Source organism: Saimiri boliviensis, chromosome 7, assembly GCF_048565385.1.
Source record: "Saimiri boliviensis isolate mSaiBol1 chromosome 7, mSaiBol1.pri, whole genome shotgun sequence".
NCBI lineage: Eukaryota > Metazoa > Chordata > Mammalia > Primates > Cebidae > Saimiri > Saimiri boliviensis.
Genome location: NC_133455.1, coordinates 67,160,606 through 67,179,681, shown reverse-complemented (window position 1 = coordinate 67,179,681; position 19,076 = coordinate 67,160,606). Strand labels below are relative to the sequence as shown.

Genomic DNA, 19,076 nt, shown 5'->3' with positions numbered 1-19,076 from the left:
TTCTTCTCAAGACAGAGTCTCTGTTGCCCAGGCTGGAGTGCAGTGGTGCAATCTCAGCCCACTGCAACCTCCGCCTCCCAGGTTAAAGTGACTCTCACGACCCTCAGCCTCCTGAGTAGCTGGGATTACAGGGATGCACCACCATGGCTGGCTAATTTTTGTATTTTTAGTAGAAACAGGGTTTCACCATGTCGGCCGGGCTGATCTGGAACTCCTGACCTCAAGTGATCCGCCCCCCTCAGCCTTCCAAAGTGCTGGGATTATAGGCGTGAGCCACCTCACCAGGCTGGAGCCTACATTTTTAGATTAGCAGAATTTATGTAAAAATCTGGATTTTCAGCTCCTCTTGAAAACTCAGAAGATCTGACAACGTTGGGCCTGAATTCCGTCAGGCCATCTAGAGTTGCTCAGCAGCCCCTCCTCAGGCCAACACCCAGCCAGCAGACACCACTGGTGGGCGCTGTATTTGCCCACTCCAAGTATATGTGGCAACAGAGACTTGCCACACCTGTCATCCCAGGGCTTTGGGAGGCCAAGGCAGGAGGATGGCTGGAGGCCAGGAGCTTGAGACCAGCATGGACAATATAGCAAGACTCCAGCCCTACAAAAAATGTCTCCAGGCATGCTGATGTGTGCTTCTAGTCCCAGCTATTTGGGAGGCTGAGGCAGGAGGATCACTGGAGTGCAGTAGGTCAAGGCTGGGAAAAGCTATGACTGCACTGCCGCACTCTGCCTGGGCAACATAGAAGAACCCCCTGTATCTACAAACAAATTTTTTTTTTTTTTTTTTTTGAGACGGAGTTTCGCTCTTGTTACCCAGGCTGGAGTGCAATGGCGCGATCTTGGCTCACCGCAACCTCCGCCTCCTGGGTTCAGGCAATTCTCCTGCCTCAGCCTCCTGAGTAGCTGGGATTACAGGCACGTGCCACCATGCCCAGCTAATTTTTTGTATTTTTAGTAGAGACGGGGTTTCACCATGTTGACCAGGATGGTCTCGATCTCTTGACCTCGTGATCCACCCGCCTCGGCCTCCCAAAGTGCTGGGATTACAGGCTTGAGCCACCGCGCCCGGCCAAACAAATTATTTTTTAAATAGCTGGGCATGGTGGCGTGCACCTGTAGTCCCAGGTACTCAAGAGGCTGAGGTGGGAGGATCACCTGAGCCCTGGTCTCCAAGGTGGCAGTGAGCTATGATTGTGACACTGTGCTCCAGCCTGGGTCACAGAGACAGATCCTGTCTCTAAAACAATTTTTTAAAAATATGAAAAAAGACACAATCCCTGCACACGTAGTCACAGGCCCCTTCATGGTGTGACTTTGCCACTCCTCTCAGCAAAAGGTGCAGGTGACTTGGCATGAAGTACAGCAAATGGAAAAACTTAAAAAAAAAAAAAAAAAAAAAAAAAAGGCAGCAGCAGCAGCAGCAGCAGGAGGTGAGAGGAGGCCAGGTGCCATGGCTTATGCTGTAATCCCAGCACTTTTAGAGACCAAGGCAAGTGGATCACTTGAGCCCAGGAGTTCAAGAACAACAGCCTGGGCAACATAGTGACACCCCATCTCTACAGAAAAATTTAAAATTAGGCAGGCGTGGTGGTGCATGGCTGTAGTCCCAGCTACCCCAGAGGCTGAGGCAGGAGGGTGGCTTGAGCCAAGAAGGCAGAGGTTGCAGTGAACCAAGATCATACCGCTGCACTCCAGCCTGGGCGACAAAATAAGATCCCATCTCAAAAAAAAAAAAAAAAAAAAAGCCGGGCGCGGTGGCTCAAGCCTGTAATCCCAGCACTTTGGGAGGCCGAGGCAGGTGGATCACGAGGTCAAGAGATCGAGACCATCCTGGTCAACATGGTGAAACCCTGTCTCTACTAAAGATACAAAAAATTAGCTGGGCATGGTGGCACGTGCCTGTAATCCCAGCAACTCAGGAGTCTGAGGCAGGAGAATTGCCTGAACCCAGGAAGTGGAGGTTGCGGTGAGCCGAGATCGCGCCATTGCACTCCAGCCTGGGTAACAAGAGCGAAACTCCGTCTCAAAAAAAAAAAAAAAAAAAAAAAAAAAGCCAGGCATGGTGGCTCATGCCTGTAATTTCAGCACTTTGGAAGGGCAAGGCAGGTGAATCACGAAGTCAGGAGATCTAGACCATCTTGGCCAACATGGTGAAACCCCATCTCTACTAAAAATACAAAAAATTAGCTGGGCGTGGTGGTGGGTGCCTGTAATCCCAGCTACTTGAGAGGCTGAGGCAGGAGAATCACTTAAACCCGGGAGGCAGAGGTTGCAGTGAACCGAGATCGCGCCACTGCACTCCAGCCTGGTGACAGAGTGACACTTCGTCTCAAAATAAAACAGGGGGCCACGGTGTGCAGTCTATGTTCCCTCTCCTTGCATCTGGACAGGACTTATGACCTGCCTTGACCATGGTCCTATTATAGCAGAAGGACAACAAATAACTTCTTGAGACCCAGCACCATGTGAAGATGCTCAAGCTAGACTTTAAATGAGAGACCCAGAGGAGAGGCAGAAGCGCCACTAAATCCAGAGAACACCTGCACTAATTGAAAACAGAGGAGGTGAGGACAGCAAAGGGTGCCGCAGAGGCCAAGCAGTGAGAGCACAGCAGGAGGGAGGAGCAGCCAATGGTCAGCAGCAAGTACCTTTGGAGGCCAAGCCATGGCTTGACCAACATCCCACGGGGTACAAAAGCACAGTTTACTTGGATGTGCGCGCAAGAGTTTCCCTCTTTGAGTGAGCCTTAACCCAACAAGAAAAAAAAAAAAAAAAAAAAAGCCTTGTGTTGGCCGGGTACAGTGGCTTAGGTCTGTAATCCCAGCACTTTGGGAGGCCAAAGAAGGCAGATTACCTGAGGTCAGGAGTTCAAGACCAGCCTGGCAAACATGATGAAACCTTGTCTCTACTAAAAATACATACCAAAAAATTATCTGGCTGTAGTGGTGCAAGCCTGTAATCCCAGCTACTTGGGAGGCTAAAGCGGGAGAATCACTTGAACCTTGGGAGGCAGAAGTTGTAGTGAGCAGAGATTGCACCATTGCATTCCAACCTGGGTGACAGAGCAAGACACCATCTCAATAATAATAATGATAACTCAAAAAGCTTTGTGGGAATTGTTCAAGTTATATTTTTCTTTTTTTTTTTCTTTTTTTTTTAATTAATTTTTTAGAGATGGAGTCTTATTCTATAACCGAGGCACAATCTTGGCTCACTGCAACCTCTGCCTCCCTAGTTCAAATAATTCTCATGTTTCAGCCTCCTGGGTAGCTGGGATTACAGGTGCCTGCCACCACACTTAGCCAATTCTTATATTTTAGTACAGACAGCGTTTCACCATATTGATCAGGCTGGTCTCAAATTCCTGACCTCAGGTGATCCACCTGACTTGGCCTCCCATAGTGCTGGGATTACAGGCGTGAGCCACTGCAACTAGCCAGTTTTTTCCAAAAGCGTTGCTTTTGTTCAATGATAATCTAGTTGAATAAAGAATCTGGCTGGGCACAATGGCTCACACCTATAATCCCAGCACTTTGGGAGTCTGAGGCAGGCAGATCACCTGAAGTCGGGAGTTTGAGTCCAGCCTGACCAACATGGTGAAACCCCGCGTCTACAAAAAAAATAAAAATAAAGAACCTGTCCATTTCCATTATGTTAGTCCAGCAATAGAGCCAACATGACAATCTCCAGTCATAACCACAGAAGCCAGCAGTACAACTCAGAAGCTAAAGTTCCCAACATATAACATGGGAAAGACATACCAAGAGAAGCTCGATTAATTTAGTAAAACATCACCAGTCTCTTGGCCAATACAGCCAACTTCCCAGCATAGACGCAAGTCAGGCCTTTAGGCTCCCTGGGCTTGGCCCTGAATCCCCATACCTCAGCCAATGGCCCAGGCTACTGACCCCAGTCTCTGGGTCAGTTCATTTTAGACAAGGTTGATGGGCTGCCATAGAGGTCAGCAACTAAAATACTGTAGCCTGCCTGCAAGGAACGGGCCTTCCTGTGAAAACGGTGCTAAAGGAAAGCCAGCCAAGTTGCCAGAACTGCAGAGTACAGCAAAGTTTGGGTAAAATCGTTGCAGCAGAAATGAGATTCTGGGACATTTCCATCCTGTATGAAATTATCAAACATACTTGGTCTTCACTCCCTGTAGAGGTTTGTTTCATAAAAGTTGTAGTTCCAAAATGTGTGTTTTTTAAATCACTCTGGGGGGAAGGGGAACAAGTAAATTTAAATTTAGTAATATGGCATTACAATCCTTGGAAATAATTTTTTTTTTTTTTTTTTGAGATGGAGTCTCACTCTGTTGCCCAGGCTGGATTGCAATGGCATGATCTCGGCTCACTGCAGCCTCTGCCTCCTGGGTTCAAGCAATTCTCCTGCCTCAGCCTCCTGAGTAGCTGGTATTACAGGCACCTGCCACCACACCCAGCTAGTTTTTGTGTTTTTAATAGAGACGGGGTTTCACCATGTTGGTCAGGCTGGTCTCAAACTCCTGAACTCAGGCGATCCACTTCCCTCAGCCTCCCAAAGTGCTGGGATTACAAGTGTGAGCCACCGCACCTGGCCATAAAATTAATTTTATAGTGTTGTCCTGACAAAGCAAAGGAAATGCATCTGAAGTGGCATGATTTTATTTTTTTATTTTTTCTAAAATTTTTCTACTCTTCCAAAGGGAACGTTTTAGAATGTTTCCCAAAGTATGTCCGTTGGAATGGCGGTCCCATGAGATGCTCCTTTAAAAAAAGAAGGAGGAAAAAGAATTATCTGGCCAAATCTGCTGTGAAATCCTCTATCTCTCTTTTAGATTCATCATAATACTGGCATAGTAATGCTTCTTTAAAGAACTGCAATAAAGAAGCCTGTTTATCTTTGCCTAACACAAATCCCAAAGTTTATTAACCACGTTTTTTTCAAGTAACATCCACGAAAGTCCCTTGGGGCTAGGGGACCTGGGAACCCACTAAAAGAAACACTGGGACTTAACTCCTCGCTTTCTGACAAATGGTTTTGAAATATTCGTGATTTCTCTCCAATGACAAAGGATGAAATATTGTTTCTACTTTTAATTAATTGCCCCTGCAATTCTTGTAACATTTGGTTTGTGGCAAAGACATTTGAAACAAAAAGATACATTCGAAACTCACCAGCACCTGTGCCTTTGAAGTGGCTGAGTCTGGCCCCCATGTTTTCATAGCCTCTGGAACGCCCTCTGGGGTACAAGAGCATGCTGTTTAAATTTTCAGTCAATCACAGACCATGTCCCTCTCCACCCCGCCTGCACACTGGGAAAAAGGCAAATCCATGAAGAGTGATAATTAAAGAACTTACAGCCTTGAAAACATTTTGGGGTTATTCGATTTCCTCACAAAACTTCATTATTGCTAAATCCAAAAGATGAACATGACAATAAGTCTACAAGCTGTCCTCCTTAAACTTTGCTGTTAACACTTTTCTAAATCTTCTGTTCACGCCCGCGGCATGTCATATGAGCAACTGCAATGTGCCTCTGTGAGATTCTAGGACATTTCTGGGAGTTAACCCATTTTTGCTTAAGAAAGTTAAGGAGCTATGATACATTTACAGTTCCCCCCCCGCCCCCGCATTCTGTGATCAATGGAGAAATGTAAGGGCAGTGCACTTGTTCAATAACGTATTTCCCTATGGTTCTCTATGTTCAGTGCAAAACCGCAGAAATCCCCATCCTAACGGACCTGGCATTCGAGCAGATAGCTCCGGCAGGGAAGTTCCCCGCTAATATAGTGGCTCTTATCATGCAAACCAGTCAAGAAGGAGGTACATCCACCTTGAGCCAGACTGTTTTGCAAGGAATGGGTTCAAAGTCACGAAAAGAGGAGAGTTCACATAGACTGTGGACTTCAACAGAGAGTAGCTCTCGTAGGGGTGAAGAGGTTTGAGTTGCTCAAGAAGAGAGAGATTCCAGCAGAGAAAGATGGAGCTAGAGTTGAAGCCCCCAGATCTCCTGTGGAAAGAGCAGAAGCTCAAGCTGAGGACAGCTCCCTGAACGGCCACCAGAAACCTGAAACCCGTGATGGGAACGAATAGGGGACCATGCAGCAAAAACGTCAGGGAGCTGTATATGGTGGAAAGGAGACAGCCAGATGTGGCAGTGCACGCCTATAGTCCCAGCTACTGGGGAGGCTGAGATGGGAGGATCACTTGAGTCCAGGAGTCTGAGACTAGAGTGAGCCATGATTGCGGCACTGCACTCCAGCCTGGTGACAGAGTGAGATCCTGTTTTCATAAGAAAAACAAAATACAAATAAAAACAGGAAAAGAGAGCATTAGCTAAGCTCCATCTCCTTTGTGGGTTTGGAACCCTTACTTGATCCTTCACTAAGATACATCCTGGGCATCCAGTGAGTTTCAGTGTGTATTGGGAGGGATGGTAAGGACGGCAGCCAAGCATGGGGACTGTGTTCACGAAGGAGCTGCCCCTCTCGCTGGCCATCTGTGGATTTCCAGCCAGCAAGACTGCCCCACTCTCTGGCCTGAGAGCTTAGAGACCAGCTGTCTGGTCTCTCCTCTCTCCCAGAGCATGAAGAGGTCGCCGTCATTCCAGGTTGACACTCTGGTTTGGGTAGAGCACACTCTTCAGTGTCTTTCTGAGAAAAAATGTACAAGACATTTTCTGGCTCTCCAAGGCAGAGCCCCTTCACGGGCAGCCTCTCTGTGTTCCCATCAGTGCTCCCTTGCTCACCCATTGCAGCGCCCTGGGCCTCCCCTCGGTTCCCTGACCACAGCAGGCACCCTCCTTCCTCTTGTTCCATGGCCTGAAGGGCTTCCTCCCACCCCCTCCCCACTCTGTTGCTCACTCTCATTTAGGTCTTCACTCAAATAATCCCTTCTTGGCCAGGCATGGTGGATCACACCTGTAATCCCATCACTGTAGAGGCAGAGGCGGGTGGGTTACTTGAGGTCGGGACTTCCAGATCCGCCTGACCCAGCCTGACCAACATGGTGAAACTCCATCTCTACCAAAAATATAAAAAAATGAGCCAGGTTGGCCAGGCTCGGCAGCTCATAACCTGTAATCCTAGCACTTTGAGAGGCCAAGACGGGCAAATCATGAGGTCAAGAGATCAAGACCATCCTGGCCAATATGGTAAAACCCCGTCTCTACAAAAAATACAAAAATTAGCCAGCCGTGGTGGCACGTGCCTGTAGTCCCAGATACTTGGGAAGCTGAGGCAGGAGAATCATTTGAACCCAGGAGGCGGAGGTTGCAGTGAGCCAAGATCCACCCAATGCGCTCCAGCCTGGCAACAGAGTGAGACTACATTTCAAAAAAAAAAAAAAAAAAAAAAAATTAGCCAAGTTGATGGCGCACACCTATCATCCCAGCTACTCAGGAGGCTGAGGCAGAAGAATCGCTTGAACCTGGTATTGCGCCACTGCACTCCTGCCTGGCGACAGAATGAGACCCTGTTTTCATAAGAAAAAATACTAATAAAAATAAAAACAAGAAAAGAGGGAGTTGGCTGAGCTGAGATGGAGGTTGTAATAAGCCAATAAATAACTACACAGATAAATAACAACCTTCCTGGTGACACCTTCCCTGATGATTCCGTTTACAATTCCAGCCTTTCCCCTGCTCTCTCCACGTGCCCTCCCTACTTTGTCTTGCTCCATAGGTTGAAAGGTGCCCGCCCACCAAAAGAGGTATGCTACAGTTCTAACCCTGAGAACTTCAGAATGTGCCCTGATTTGGAAGTAGGATCATTGCAGGTGTCATTCGTTAGATTAAGATGAGGCCAAGGCCGGGCGCGGTGGCTCAATCCTGTAATCTCAGCACTTTGGGAGGCCGAGGCGGGTGGATCACGAGGTCAAGAGATCGAGACCAACGTGGTCAACATGGTGAAACCCCGTCTCTACTAAAAATTCAAAAAAAATAGCTGGGCATGGTGGTACGTGCCTGTAATCCCAGCTACTCAGGAGGATGAGGCAGGAGAATTGCCTGAACCCAGGAGGCAGAGGTTGCGGTGAGCCGAGATCGCACCATTGCACTCCAGCCTGGGTAACAAGAGCGAAACTCCGTCTCAAAAGAAAAAAAAAAAAAAAAAAAAAGATGAGGCCATACTGGACTGGAGTGGACCCTCAAATCCAAAATGACTAGTGTCTTTATAAGAAATTTGGAGCAGGAGACCTGGGAAGCACACCACACTGTCTCTGGTGAGACAGAGCTGAGCTGTGCAGCTGCAAGCCGAGGGACGCCAGATATTGTTAGCCACCACCAGAAGCCAGGGGGAGGCAAGGACAGATTCTCCTGCAGGTATTTTTCATTTTAGTTTTATTTATTTATTTATTTAGAGAGGAGTTTCACACTTGTTGCCCAGGCTGGAATACAATGGCGCAATCTTGGCTCACTGCAACCTCTGTTTCCCGGGTTCAAGTGATTCTCCTGCCTCAGCCTCCTGAGTAGCTGGGATTACAGGTGTGCGCCATCACACCCAGCTAATTTTTTGTATTTAGTAGAGATAGGGTTTCACCAGATTGGTGAGGCTGGTCTCGAACTCCTGACATCAGGTGATCTGCCCGCCTCGGCCTCCCAAAGTGCTGGGACTACAGGCATGAGCCACTGCACCCAACTCATTTTATTTTTTTGAAGATAGGAGGGTGTCTCACTCTGTGGCCCAGGCTGGAGTGCATGGCACAATCACAGCTCACTGCAGCCTCAGCCTTCCAGGCTCAAATTATTATCTTGCCTCAGTCTCCAGAGTAGCTGGCACCCACCACCATGTCCGGCTAATTTTTTAATGTTTTTGTAGAGATGGGGGAGAGGGTCTCACTATGTTGCCTTGAACTCCTGGACTCAAGCGATCCTTCTACCTCAACCTCCCAAAAGTGCTGGGATTAGGGGTGTGAGCCACTGTGCCTGACCCCCTATAGATTTCAGAGGGAGCCTGGCCCTGCCAGCACCTAACTTTCCTACTTCTGGCCTCCAGAATGATCAGAGAATACATTTCTGCTGTTTCAAGCCACCCAGCTTGTGGTATTTGTTAGAGCAGCCCCAGGAGCTAATATGCCATCTGACAGGCTCTATTTTTAAATTGTGTAGTTTATCATCCATCTCACCTCACAAGAAAGCAGGCAGCACAGGGGCAGGGAATTCCACCGGTTTTGTTCCTTCAGTGCCTGGAGCAGTGCCTGGCACAAAGTACCAGCTTTATAAGCAGTGGTTGCTGGATGAGTGAGCAGGTGAATGGTTGGAGCCTAGCACTCCTCCATGGCCACTGAAGTCTCGGTGCCTGGCAGAGGGGTGGGCACAGCATCCTCAAAGGCCCAGAAGACTGGAGGTGGTGGAGCAGGTGAGGGACAGTAGCGAGAGATGCAGGAGCAGGGACCCAAGAGGGCAGCAGTTTGGGGGCCACAGGAAGATGCTATCCTATGAGCTGTGGACGCCACATTGAGGGATTGTGAAACAGGGACCGGATAGCACAGCTGGACAGAATGCTCCTCTTCTAAAGACAACTCTGATGACAGTGTGGAGGATGGGTGGGCTGAGAAGCCCCAGGGGACACAGGGATCAAGTGCAAGTCGAGGTGGTGGCTGGGGACATGGAATGAAGTTTTCCATCAGGCAGAAAGGACCATATTTGGTGACACACTGGCTGCAGAGGGGAATCAGGGACAGCTGCTGGGGTGGAGAAACCATCCTCTAAGATGCAGAACCTGCCAGGGAGATGGCTCCCGAGGGAAGAACCTGGCTGTGGGTGTGCTCTGGCGCCTTCCACCCCAACCGCATTCCTTCCCAGCCGCACTAGCCTCTTGGTTGCCCCTCAGACACACCAGGCTCACTCCCACCCCAGGAGCTTCCCGTCCCTCTGGCAGGAACACTGTGCCCCAGATCTTCCCTGGCTAGAGTCTCCTCACAGGTCAGGTCTCAGCTCAAGTGTCATCTCCTTGGAGAAGGTTTCCCTGGCCACCTTCACCAGAGTCACCCACAGGTCTCCATCCCGTCCCCCTGCTGTCTTTCCCTTGCAGCACAATCACTCTCTGCAGGCACCTCGTGCATTTGCTTACAAGCACACCGAAGGGCCCTTCCCACCAGCAAGTCTGCAGGCTCCGTGGGACAGCGACCCCCTGTCCCACATACAACATGTTCTCTAGTGCCTGGGACAGCAGCCGCCCAATAAATCTCTGTAGAATGGGTGGGCAGATTAACGTGGCATTCAGGGGCCAGGTTAGGCTGAGGCTGCTGATTTCAGAGCCATGGGCAGAGAGATGGCGATTTCCATCCAGGGAGGGGCAGAGGGAGCCCAGGGGAAGGCCTGGGAAAGAGCCCGGAGGAATTTGGTGTTGGGAGAAGAAAGAGGAAACCCTGGTACAAGACAGGGGAGATGCCCCAAGGGCAGGCCTAGGAGCTGAGGGAGCCTGGATCCAACCCAGCAGGGCTCCGGAGCCCAGGTGCCTAGACGCTGAGGCGCCCTTCATCCTGTTTGAGTGTCTCAGGTGAGTGTGATCACGATCTCATTTTCCTAACGACAGAGAGGATTTCACTCACACCCGTAAGCAGCAGACCCAGCGGGAGCCCCAGCAGTCTCCTCCTCTCCTGTGGATGGCACCGAGCTTCTGTGGGAACAGCCACAGGAGCCGGAGGAGAGCTATGAGAAGGGGTCAGCCACCGCAGAAGGGGCCAGGAGAGCAGCTGCTGGAGCAACCACCCAGGGGATCTGACGACCCGGCCATCAGCTTGGGTGGAGTGGAGGCCAGGCTGAAGAGGATGGAGACATAAACAGGAGGCCAGGAAGTGGGGACAGCAGGCGTGGGTAACTCTCTGGAGAAGTTTGGCTATAGAGACAAGTGAGACACAGGATAGTAACCGGAGGCGGCAGTGGGTGCAAAAGAGCGCTATTTTAAGGTGGCAGAAACCGGAGTGTGCTTGGACGCGACAGCCAGCAGAGGAGCAACTGAAGAATTCCAGTTAAGGAGGAAGCGGGGGTTGGGGGGGGGGCGGCTCAAGCATCGGGGTGGAGGGGCTGCAGGGGTGGGGGCTGGCCCTCCTCTGCCCGCTTCTTTTCTGTGGGAAGTAGGAGGAGGAGAGGCCACCTGAGCCGAGTTGGGAGGCGGCAGGTCAGGTTTGAGAGAGCAGGAAGGCTTGCAACAATGCACCAGGAGAGAGAGCTGGCTACGGCGAAGGCCAGGCAGTGTGACCCGGGGACCATTCTCACGCCATCAGTCTGCTCAGGGGTGTGATGTTCTTTGAGGGTAGGAGCAGCCTGGGTAAAAGTTCAAAGAACAGAGAGTTGCAGTCATACAGGATTCAGGTTTCACCAGGATGGTTCTGTGGATGGAGTGAGGTTAGGACATGGCAAGACAGTGACTGAGGTAATGTGCATGCAATCCACACTGGAAGTGGGGCAGCGGGGCAGGAAGGGGCTGAGGGTCAGGGAGGAAGCAGAGGTAAAAGAGGTCAAGGGACCAGAGTGACAATGTCAGAGTGAGCAGGTTGAAAGGGTTCAAGGCGTGGCCGTAAAGCACAGCCTGTCAAGAAGGGATCTCGAGGGCCCTCAGCTCTGAGCTGGGGCAGGTGGACACCCAGAGGAGCCGTGGATGTGGGTGTGGGTGTGGGTGTGGGTGTGGGTGTGGGCGTGGGCATGTGGCTGCAGCCTTGGCCTCCTGGAAGACTCACAGAAGCCTTGCAGAAGTCAGATGTGACTGGGAAGGGCAGCCTGGCAGCTGTGGAGCAGGATGAGGATCCATTTTGCATGTTTGTTTGATTTTGTATTGTCTGATTATGCCTAGATGAGACAGGTGCCTGGGAAAGCATTCACACAGCATGAAGGAGTGCGTCCTAGCAAGTCTGTGCCTCTCCTTGCAGTGGGTTGGCAGGCCACAGGCAACCGCAGCACCATCTTCTTCTGAATGGAGCTTTGTTTGGAGGCTGAGGCGTAGAGGTGGGAGCAGTTCCGCTGGGCAGAAGTCTTCCCCACTTCTTCCCTCCAAGGCCCCAGGCTGGACGTCCCCCCCCCAGCACCCCAGAACTGCTCGGGGCATGGAGGCCCCTGGCCAATCTCTCAGTTTCCAAAATCCTCTCTTCCTCAGTGGCCAAGAGAGCCCACTCCTCGGCTTCCCTCCCCCCTCCCTGAGCGCTCCTCTCCTGCCCCTGCCTTTCAGCAGTCATCCACCAGGGCTGCGGCCACCATCTCCAGCCTCCTCACCTCATTCTGATGCATTCCTGCAGCTTCACTTTCCACCTCCAGCAGCATCAGGGCTCAGAACTCTCTCTGCTGAAGCCCAGTCCTGTACACTCATTGTCCAGTTGACGGCTCCCCTCCAACTCAAGGTGCCACAGCTGAGCTCATCGGCTGCCCCTCTGCCCATGCCCCATCAGCAGCGGCCATGGGTTAGCTCATGGCCACCCAGCACCTGTTCACCCCAGGACTGACCAGGGGCCCAGCTTTGGTGAACAGACAGCCCCCTACTTTAGACCCTGCGGTCTGTGGTGTTCCCTCCACCTCTACCTCAATCCAAGCACAGCATGTGACCAAAGTCTAGAACATTCCATATTCTCAGTGTAGGATTGTTTCAGGGTTAGCACAGAGTCAAACAGGCTCAATGGCAGCAAACTCCAGGGTTTGGTCCAAGTGACGTGGGAGAAGACCTCCCTCTTTCCTGATAGGTTTGAACCTGAGAGGCTGTAAAGCCAACGTCTGCCTCACATGGAGGCCGGGAACACACACTGTCAACACTCACATGCATTTTCTTGGCGTCTGGTGTGTGCCAAGCACCCTACATGTGTGGATCCCACTTTGCCCTAACAAAATGTGTCACGAGCTAGGCCCTATTTTTCCAACCCTAAAGAGGAGGGAATTGAGTCACAGAGAGGTTAAGGGCCTTATCTGGCCACTCGGCTAATCACTACGGTGCTGGAATTCAAATCCAGGCCGTGTGATTCCAGAGTCCTTGCTCTCAACCACCAGGTTCTATGGCAAGAAGTCAGCGCAGGCAAGCAGAGCTACAGGAGGAGGGGAAACTGAGGCCTGCTCCCACCATGGAGCCCTGAATCATGCTGGGCCTGCGGCCAGAGCCACCCCTAGACTTTTTAGTTACATGGGCCAATACGTTCCCTTCTGCCTGAGCCAAATATAGTTTGGGTTTTCTATATATTCAGACCAAAAAAGTCCTAACTGATAACACATCCTCTCAGTGGGTGGCACCACCACACGCAGTATTCAGACCGGAAACCAGAGCAGCGTCCTCCCCTCCTCCCTCTCCCATCCTTCACATCTGATCAGTGACCAAAGCCAGTGTCCCAGCTCTGGCCCTCTTCTTACCCCCAGTCCAGGCGACTATCATTTTTGCTGGGTTTTGACAACAGCCTCCTTGCCGCTTCTCTGCTTCCAGGCTGCTACCCCCACCACAAACTTACCCCCCAGTTCTTTCAGATCTTACCATGTCACTTCTGGCTTGAAACCCTCCAGACGCCTCGCTGCTCCTGGGGTAAGCTCCAACTCCTGCCCAGGCCGCCCTACCCACCGCCCTGGTCATGCCTCCCTTGCCTGCCCTGCCCCAGACCACCTGCTTCCAAAACTCGCTGCTTCACCCCTCCAAATCTCTGCCTGAAATGCTCTTGCCCCCTTCTTGCCAGGCGAATGCCCAGTGGTGATGCCACCTCCTCTGTGAGTTGCGCTTTGCTAACCTCAGCAGAGCTCTCTCTGCTCTCTGCTCTTTTGCTCGGGGCTCTTTTCATTGTCTGTTTTAACTTCAGTTTTGTGAGCCCGCTCTTTACTAGACTGTGAGCTCTGCAGGGGCATGGGCTCTGTCTTGTTTATCTCCTCATCCCCACGCCCCAGAGCATGCCTGGCACAGAGCGATCACTCAGTAAACACTCATGAGAAAGAATATGATGAAGTGTTTCCAGGAACAGAGGGCAGGTTCTATGCCTCTCTCCTGGTTCTGTACTTCTGGTGAATTCTATACTTTTCTCCTCTCCTCTCTTCTTCTGCCTCTTCTCCTCTCCTCCCCTCCTCTCCCCTCCCCTTCCCTCCCTTCTCCTCTCCTCTCCTCTTCTCTTCTTCTCTGGGGATGGTCAGATTTAGGGAAAATAATGCTGCTACAGGATGATTACTGTGCAGAAAGACTTTTTTCAATGAACAAGCATGTTATCTATTTGGTCAATGACAAACCAGTGATATTGTCATCGCCATTTTATAAACGAAGAGACTGAGGTTTAGGAAGGTTTTGCAATCTAGAATTCCATGCACATGTTCACGAAATCCACCCTCAAAAGCCAGGGCTCAGGCCGGACTCTGATGAGACCCCAACAGTGAGTGGTTGAATGAAGTGGTGCTCTTGCCCACACTGGCCACACGGGGGCAGCCGAGTGCTGGCGAGAGAGTGGCTTTCTGCCCCCACCTCACACCCACCTTGGAAGATGTGGATCTGAGGGTGCAAGGGGAAAGGCCACCACTGAGAGGCCAGGGGACAGGGGCTGAGGTTGCTATATATGCTAGAAGCAGGTCAACCTGGAGGGGAGCCGGGGAACAAACCACTAATTCCTAGAGTCAAGAGCTGGAGACATAGACAGTAGACCAGAAACTTGCATCACCAGCATATTTAATAACCAGCCACAGAAAGTGATGCAGCATTCCTGGATGGTGGGGGCGCCGCAGGCCTGCAAACGGGAGGCACTGACTCAGAGCAGGGGCGGGTCACTGTCAGACCACTGCTGCCTCACACCACACAGGATAGGCGTGCACTCATGTCCTCAGAGGCCAGAAGGCAGAGGGCACAGCCAGCACCTGCTGCGCCAGGCATCCAGGACGTGTGGCCACTTCAGTGCCCAGGACATGCAGCAGGCCCCGAGCGGGCTGGGAGCGTGCAGGCCCACACCGAGGACTTCCTGCGGTCCAGCAGAGCAGTTCAGAGGCAGTGGCTGGGTGCAAGGATCCCAGGTTGAGGTCTCACCACGAGCCAGGTATCTCCCAGTCTGTCATCTGCACCAAGAATGGGCTGAGGGTGGCATGGGTTCCCCAGAGCGGCAGCAGGAGAGTGGGCTCTCTGGTCAGCAGATGACGCAGGGCTCAGGAATCTGTAGAGAGAGCCACCCCCATCTTTGCTGGAGAGGGAGCCGCACGATGTGGATGGTGAGGAAGGGACTGCAGAAACCCCTGAGAGCCTTTCCCAGCTTAGGGAAAATCTCAGGGGCTGAAGGAAGGTGAGAGCAAAATCTGAACCCATCAGCCGCCCCAGCCCTTCCCCCATGGATGGTGCAGGCTAAGGGAGCTGGCTGGGATTCCAAGTACCTGGCTTCTCTCCCTGGCACTCAGGCCTTCACCCATCCCCCCACCTCTCACTACCAGCTGGAGCCTGAGACATGGGGTGACAGCAGCACCCACTTCCCAATTTTCTACATTCTTTCCTGCCCACTCAGCCTGACAGCCTTGACTGGGGTCAGAGTTCCACGACAAACATCTCAGTCTCTTCCCAAAGGAACACTGAGGTCTCTGACACACCCCACGCCCTCCTTTCCAAGCACTGGGCCCAGGAACAGCAACAGGAGGAAGTTGGATGAAGAAAGCCGTTGCCCCTGCCTCTATCCCCCGCCCAGGGCCCTGTCCTGGGTGTGAGCAGACACGAAGATGCTTGGGGCAGAGCCCTTCCCAGCACCAAATCGCTCTATACCCTCACACCACAGCAACTTGAGCCCAAAGGCCAAACCAAAGGTCATCAGCCTTCAGCCCTGCTCCCCGGCTCTGACCGCTTGGATTTTTTTCCATGGATGTTTATTCCAGCTGACCCTCTAAGCCCATCCCCCCTCAGGTTCAGGCCAGGAAAGCTGAGCCCAGCTGGCTAGGAAGCTGTTGCTGGCATCTGGAAGACTGCTCCCTGTAGACAAGAGGGTAGGGAGGGCCCTGGGGAAGCAAGGACAGGAAGGGGGCAGTGACACAGAGGTTTGGGGGTCCACCCCTGATTCACAAATGTATGAAGAGAGGCCATATTCTGTACCTGCATCTCAAAGAGTGCTAAGAAAGCAGGGGAGAAGAACAGAACGAGAGGGGCCCCCAAGTGCCAGAATGGACCGTGAACTTGGAATCAGGGCCCAGAGTCTGCTTCCGGTTCTGTCATTCACATGAGCATGTCACTTACTGTTCTCTGAGCTTCCCCATATGTAAAAGGAAGTTGTTCCCAGTGATCTGGGGACCCTCTCTCCCAGCTGGGAAAGGAGAGGAGAGCACGGAGCCAGAGGGTTACAGACAAGGCGTCTGGGAGGAACCGGAACTGGGTACAATCAAGAGAGGAAGTTCCCATCCTCTCCTCCAGAGAAGGGAGGCAGGAATGTCTCCTGGACCCAGCCCCCTGCCTGTGCCAGGTGCAGTAACACACACGTGGCACACACCCCTCAGGGCCCTGGACAGCCCTCCCTCTTAGGGGGCGGGGGCAGCGGCCCTGAGGTGAGAAGTCCCTGGCTCAGCAAAGCCAGTGTGGCACCACTGCCCAGTATTAACGCCAAATCCTGGGCTGCTGGGCAGAGATCACACGTCGTCGGCAGCTTCACAGCTGCTTAGCTGCACCTGCCCACATCCCCCTCCCCCCCCACCCCTGCTCCACCCCTCACAGGCACCCAGCCTGACTCCTTTCTTAGAGGGAAACCGGGACCCTGCCCTACCCTAGACAAGCAGGGGAGGGGCTCCGGAATCAGGGGGCAAGAGAGGCCAAAGTCACCCCAACAAACAAACACTCTCACCCACAGAAACCCCCAGGGGCTCCTAGATGCAAAGCTGAACAGACGGAAGGAACAGTGAAGGCCTCTGTGGCTCTTCCCAGGTGGCCTTGGCCTGTAGTTACCTTGTCCTCGGGTCAACCAGGCTCTTCCATCCAGATGGCTCCGGTCCTTGGACAGAGCGAGACACCCAGAGAGAGCCCCCGCAGCTGGGAGTCCTCAGCCCCACTTCCTGAAGCAGTGCTTCCGAGGCCCCCCAGCTGCTGGGAACCCTGCCATCCACACCTCCCAACACACACCACACAAAGCTCCTCGCTCTGGGCTGCATCTGCTCCCCCACCCCGCTGCTCCACAACATGAGCGGAGGCCAGGGAAGAGCCTTCCACACACCTCCCCATTCCCAGGGCCACCCAGGCCCCTGGCTCTGCCCTCAAACATGACCACACTCTCCTCCCTGTCTCGAGAGGAAGTCCGGGCAAAGAATCTCCCCCAAGCCCCCTTCCAGGGAAAAGTCTTCAGGAAGCTGAGGCCAAAAGCTGAAGCTGTCTGCCTGTCTCCTCAGCCCCATGGAGTGCAGAATTGGGCCTAGGACCTATAGGGGCTGGGGCAGTTGCAGACCGTGGGGGGTCATGGCAGGGTCCAGGGAAGAAGCCCCCAAAGCACACTACGGCCTCCGGACTCCCTCCTCTGTCATCCTCCTGCCTCCACAACCACCCTACAGTGGTACAGCAGCCTCTGTTCCTAGAAAAAGGGCATAAGGTGGGAAAACTTAAGACTGGAAGAGGGGGCCAGGGCTGCAGGAGACACTATCGGGGCGGGGCAGCCACCTCCTGATCCCGCACACCTGGGTGGCTGCAGCCCCACCCGCCGCGGACTCACAGAGCTGGGAACCAGAGTCGCTGACACAGGTGCCTTGCTGCGCCCCATAAGCCCCTCAGTAAAGAAGCTACTGTAGGCCCCCGGGAGCCCCGCGCCCGTACTCCCGATCCCTGCCCTCTCACCTGTGTGGGGCGCGCCGCTTCGGAAAAGGGGTCGGAACCGCAGCAGCCGTCTGCACGGAGTCCGGGGCAGCATGGGGACGGGCCTCCGAGCGCAACAGGGCGCCTAGGAGTGGTCGTCGTCATCGCTGTCCTCTCCGCGGGCACTGCCGGGCTCGGGCTCGCGGGACGCACGCTGCTCGTGGGCCAGCAGCGCTGTCAGGCCCTGGGCGCGGAGGAGGAGGCCGCCGCCCAGGAACAGGACCCCACAGAGCACCAGCAGGGACAGCACGCCCAGCACCACCGCCTGCACGGCGCGCGGCCCCTCGGGAGGCTCCGGCGGCGACCCCGACTGGTTGCAGCAGGAGCTCAGCCAGGCGGCCCCAGCCGCAGCGCCCGCCTGAGAGCCGTTCATGCTCCAGCGCCGGCTGCCCAGATGTGGTGGGATCGCCAGATGTGCGGGAGCCCAGGCTGGCGGGCGGCAGACGGCTGCGTCAGGGAGGGAACTAAGGGGCGGACCCCAGGCGCCCTACGCCCCCACCCGCTGCGCAGTGCTTGTGCCCTTCCTAGACAAAGAGCTCCAGCCGCTGTGGGCTATCACCCCTTCTCCACAGGCCAGGAATCCGGGTCAGGGCCGCCTTATTTCTTCTCATCCCCAAGGCCCATAGGCACCCCCATGCGAGTCCAGCCAGCCAAAACCTGGAGCCCTCTCCCTAAGAGTCCCTCCCCTTCGCAAAGAGGGCCAAGAGGTCCACCTGGGCAGAGCCCTGAGCAGATCCTCAGACCCCATCCCACGTGCAGGCTGGGGAGCTACCCCTCTGGACAGGACACAAGACAAAGGAGGCAAAGGTGACTGTCCCCTTTCTTGGGCTTTTTGTCCCTAGACCAAAGTTCTATGCTGCCAGGTGGCCCAGGTGACTGCTGAGCCAGGAGGCACACGGGCAGCCCTGAGGATGACTCCAACCCTTCCTTGTCCGTCATCCCTTCTGGAAGCCTCCTGGGGCTGGACAAGCAGGTCAGTGCCTCCCGCAGACTCCACAGTAGTGAGACATTCAGGCAGAGCAGAGCAGAGCATGGGGATTTCAAGGTCCACCCCACATATTTCCTCAGGCCCCACAGGTCAAGGAGAGCCACATTTACAGACCAACAGGAGAGCACAGATTTGAGCCACCAGGACTCCAGTCCTGACCCTGGATAAATTAGTCCCTCACTTCAGGGAAATCACAATGCCAGAAGGGATGGAAATGTTGCTGTGCTGTGCACCAGGCAGCCCACTGCCAGCTAGGTGTCCCACGGCCAAGCCAGTGGGGGAGTGGGGAGCAGAGTCCAGCTGCAGAAAAGCACAGACTGGAAAAGCAGATAGGGAAGAAAGACCCTCCTGCCAGGTCTACCAAAAAATTCCAT

General features: G+C 53.3%; 1 protein-coding gene and 1 long non-coding RNA gene across 2 annotated transcripts; both read right to left on the bottom strand.

Moving 5' to 3' along the window:
* Nucleotides 1–4,577: 4,577 nt before the first annotated feature.
* On the bottom strand, nucleotides 4,578–13,380 carry LOC141584996 (uncharacterized). Its single transcript, XR_012518277.1, has 3 exons — nucleotides 13,307–13,380; nucleotides 5,157–5,221; nucleotides 4,578–4,745 (listed from the first exon to the last, which is right to left on the bottom strand). It is a non-coding gene; the product is annotated as an uncharacterized LOC141584996 (long non-coding RNA).
* A 1,199-nt stretch (nucleotides 13,381–14,579) lies between these two features.
* Nucleotides 14,580–18,142, bottom strand: SMIM41 (small integral membrane protein 41). The gene is made up of 2 exons (XM_039472380.2): nucleotides 17,697–18,142; nucleotides 14,580–15,063 (listed from the first exon to the last, which is right to left on the bottom strand). The coding sequence occupies exon 1, from the start codon at nucleotides 18,085–18,087 to the stop codon at nucleotides 17,800–17,802; it is 288 nt and encodes a 95-aa protein (XP_039328314.1). The 5' UTR covers nucleotides 18,088–18,142; the 3' UTR covers nucleotides 14,580–15,063; nucleotides 17,697–17,799.
* Between the last annotated feature and the right edge of the window lie 934 nt (nucleotides 18,143–19,076).

Bases quoted from the DNA above. Each gene is read 5' to 3' on its own strand.
- SMIM41 (XM_039472380.2), bottom strand. From the start codon at position 18,087: ATGAACGGCTCTCAGGCGGGCGCTGCGGCTGGGGCCGCCTGGCTGAGC.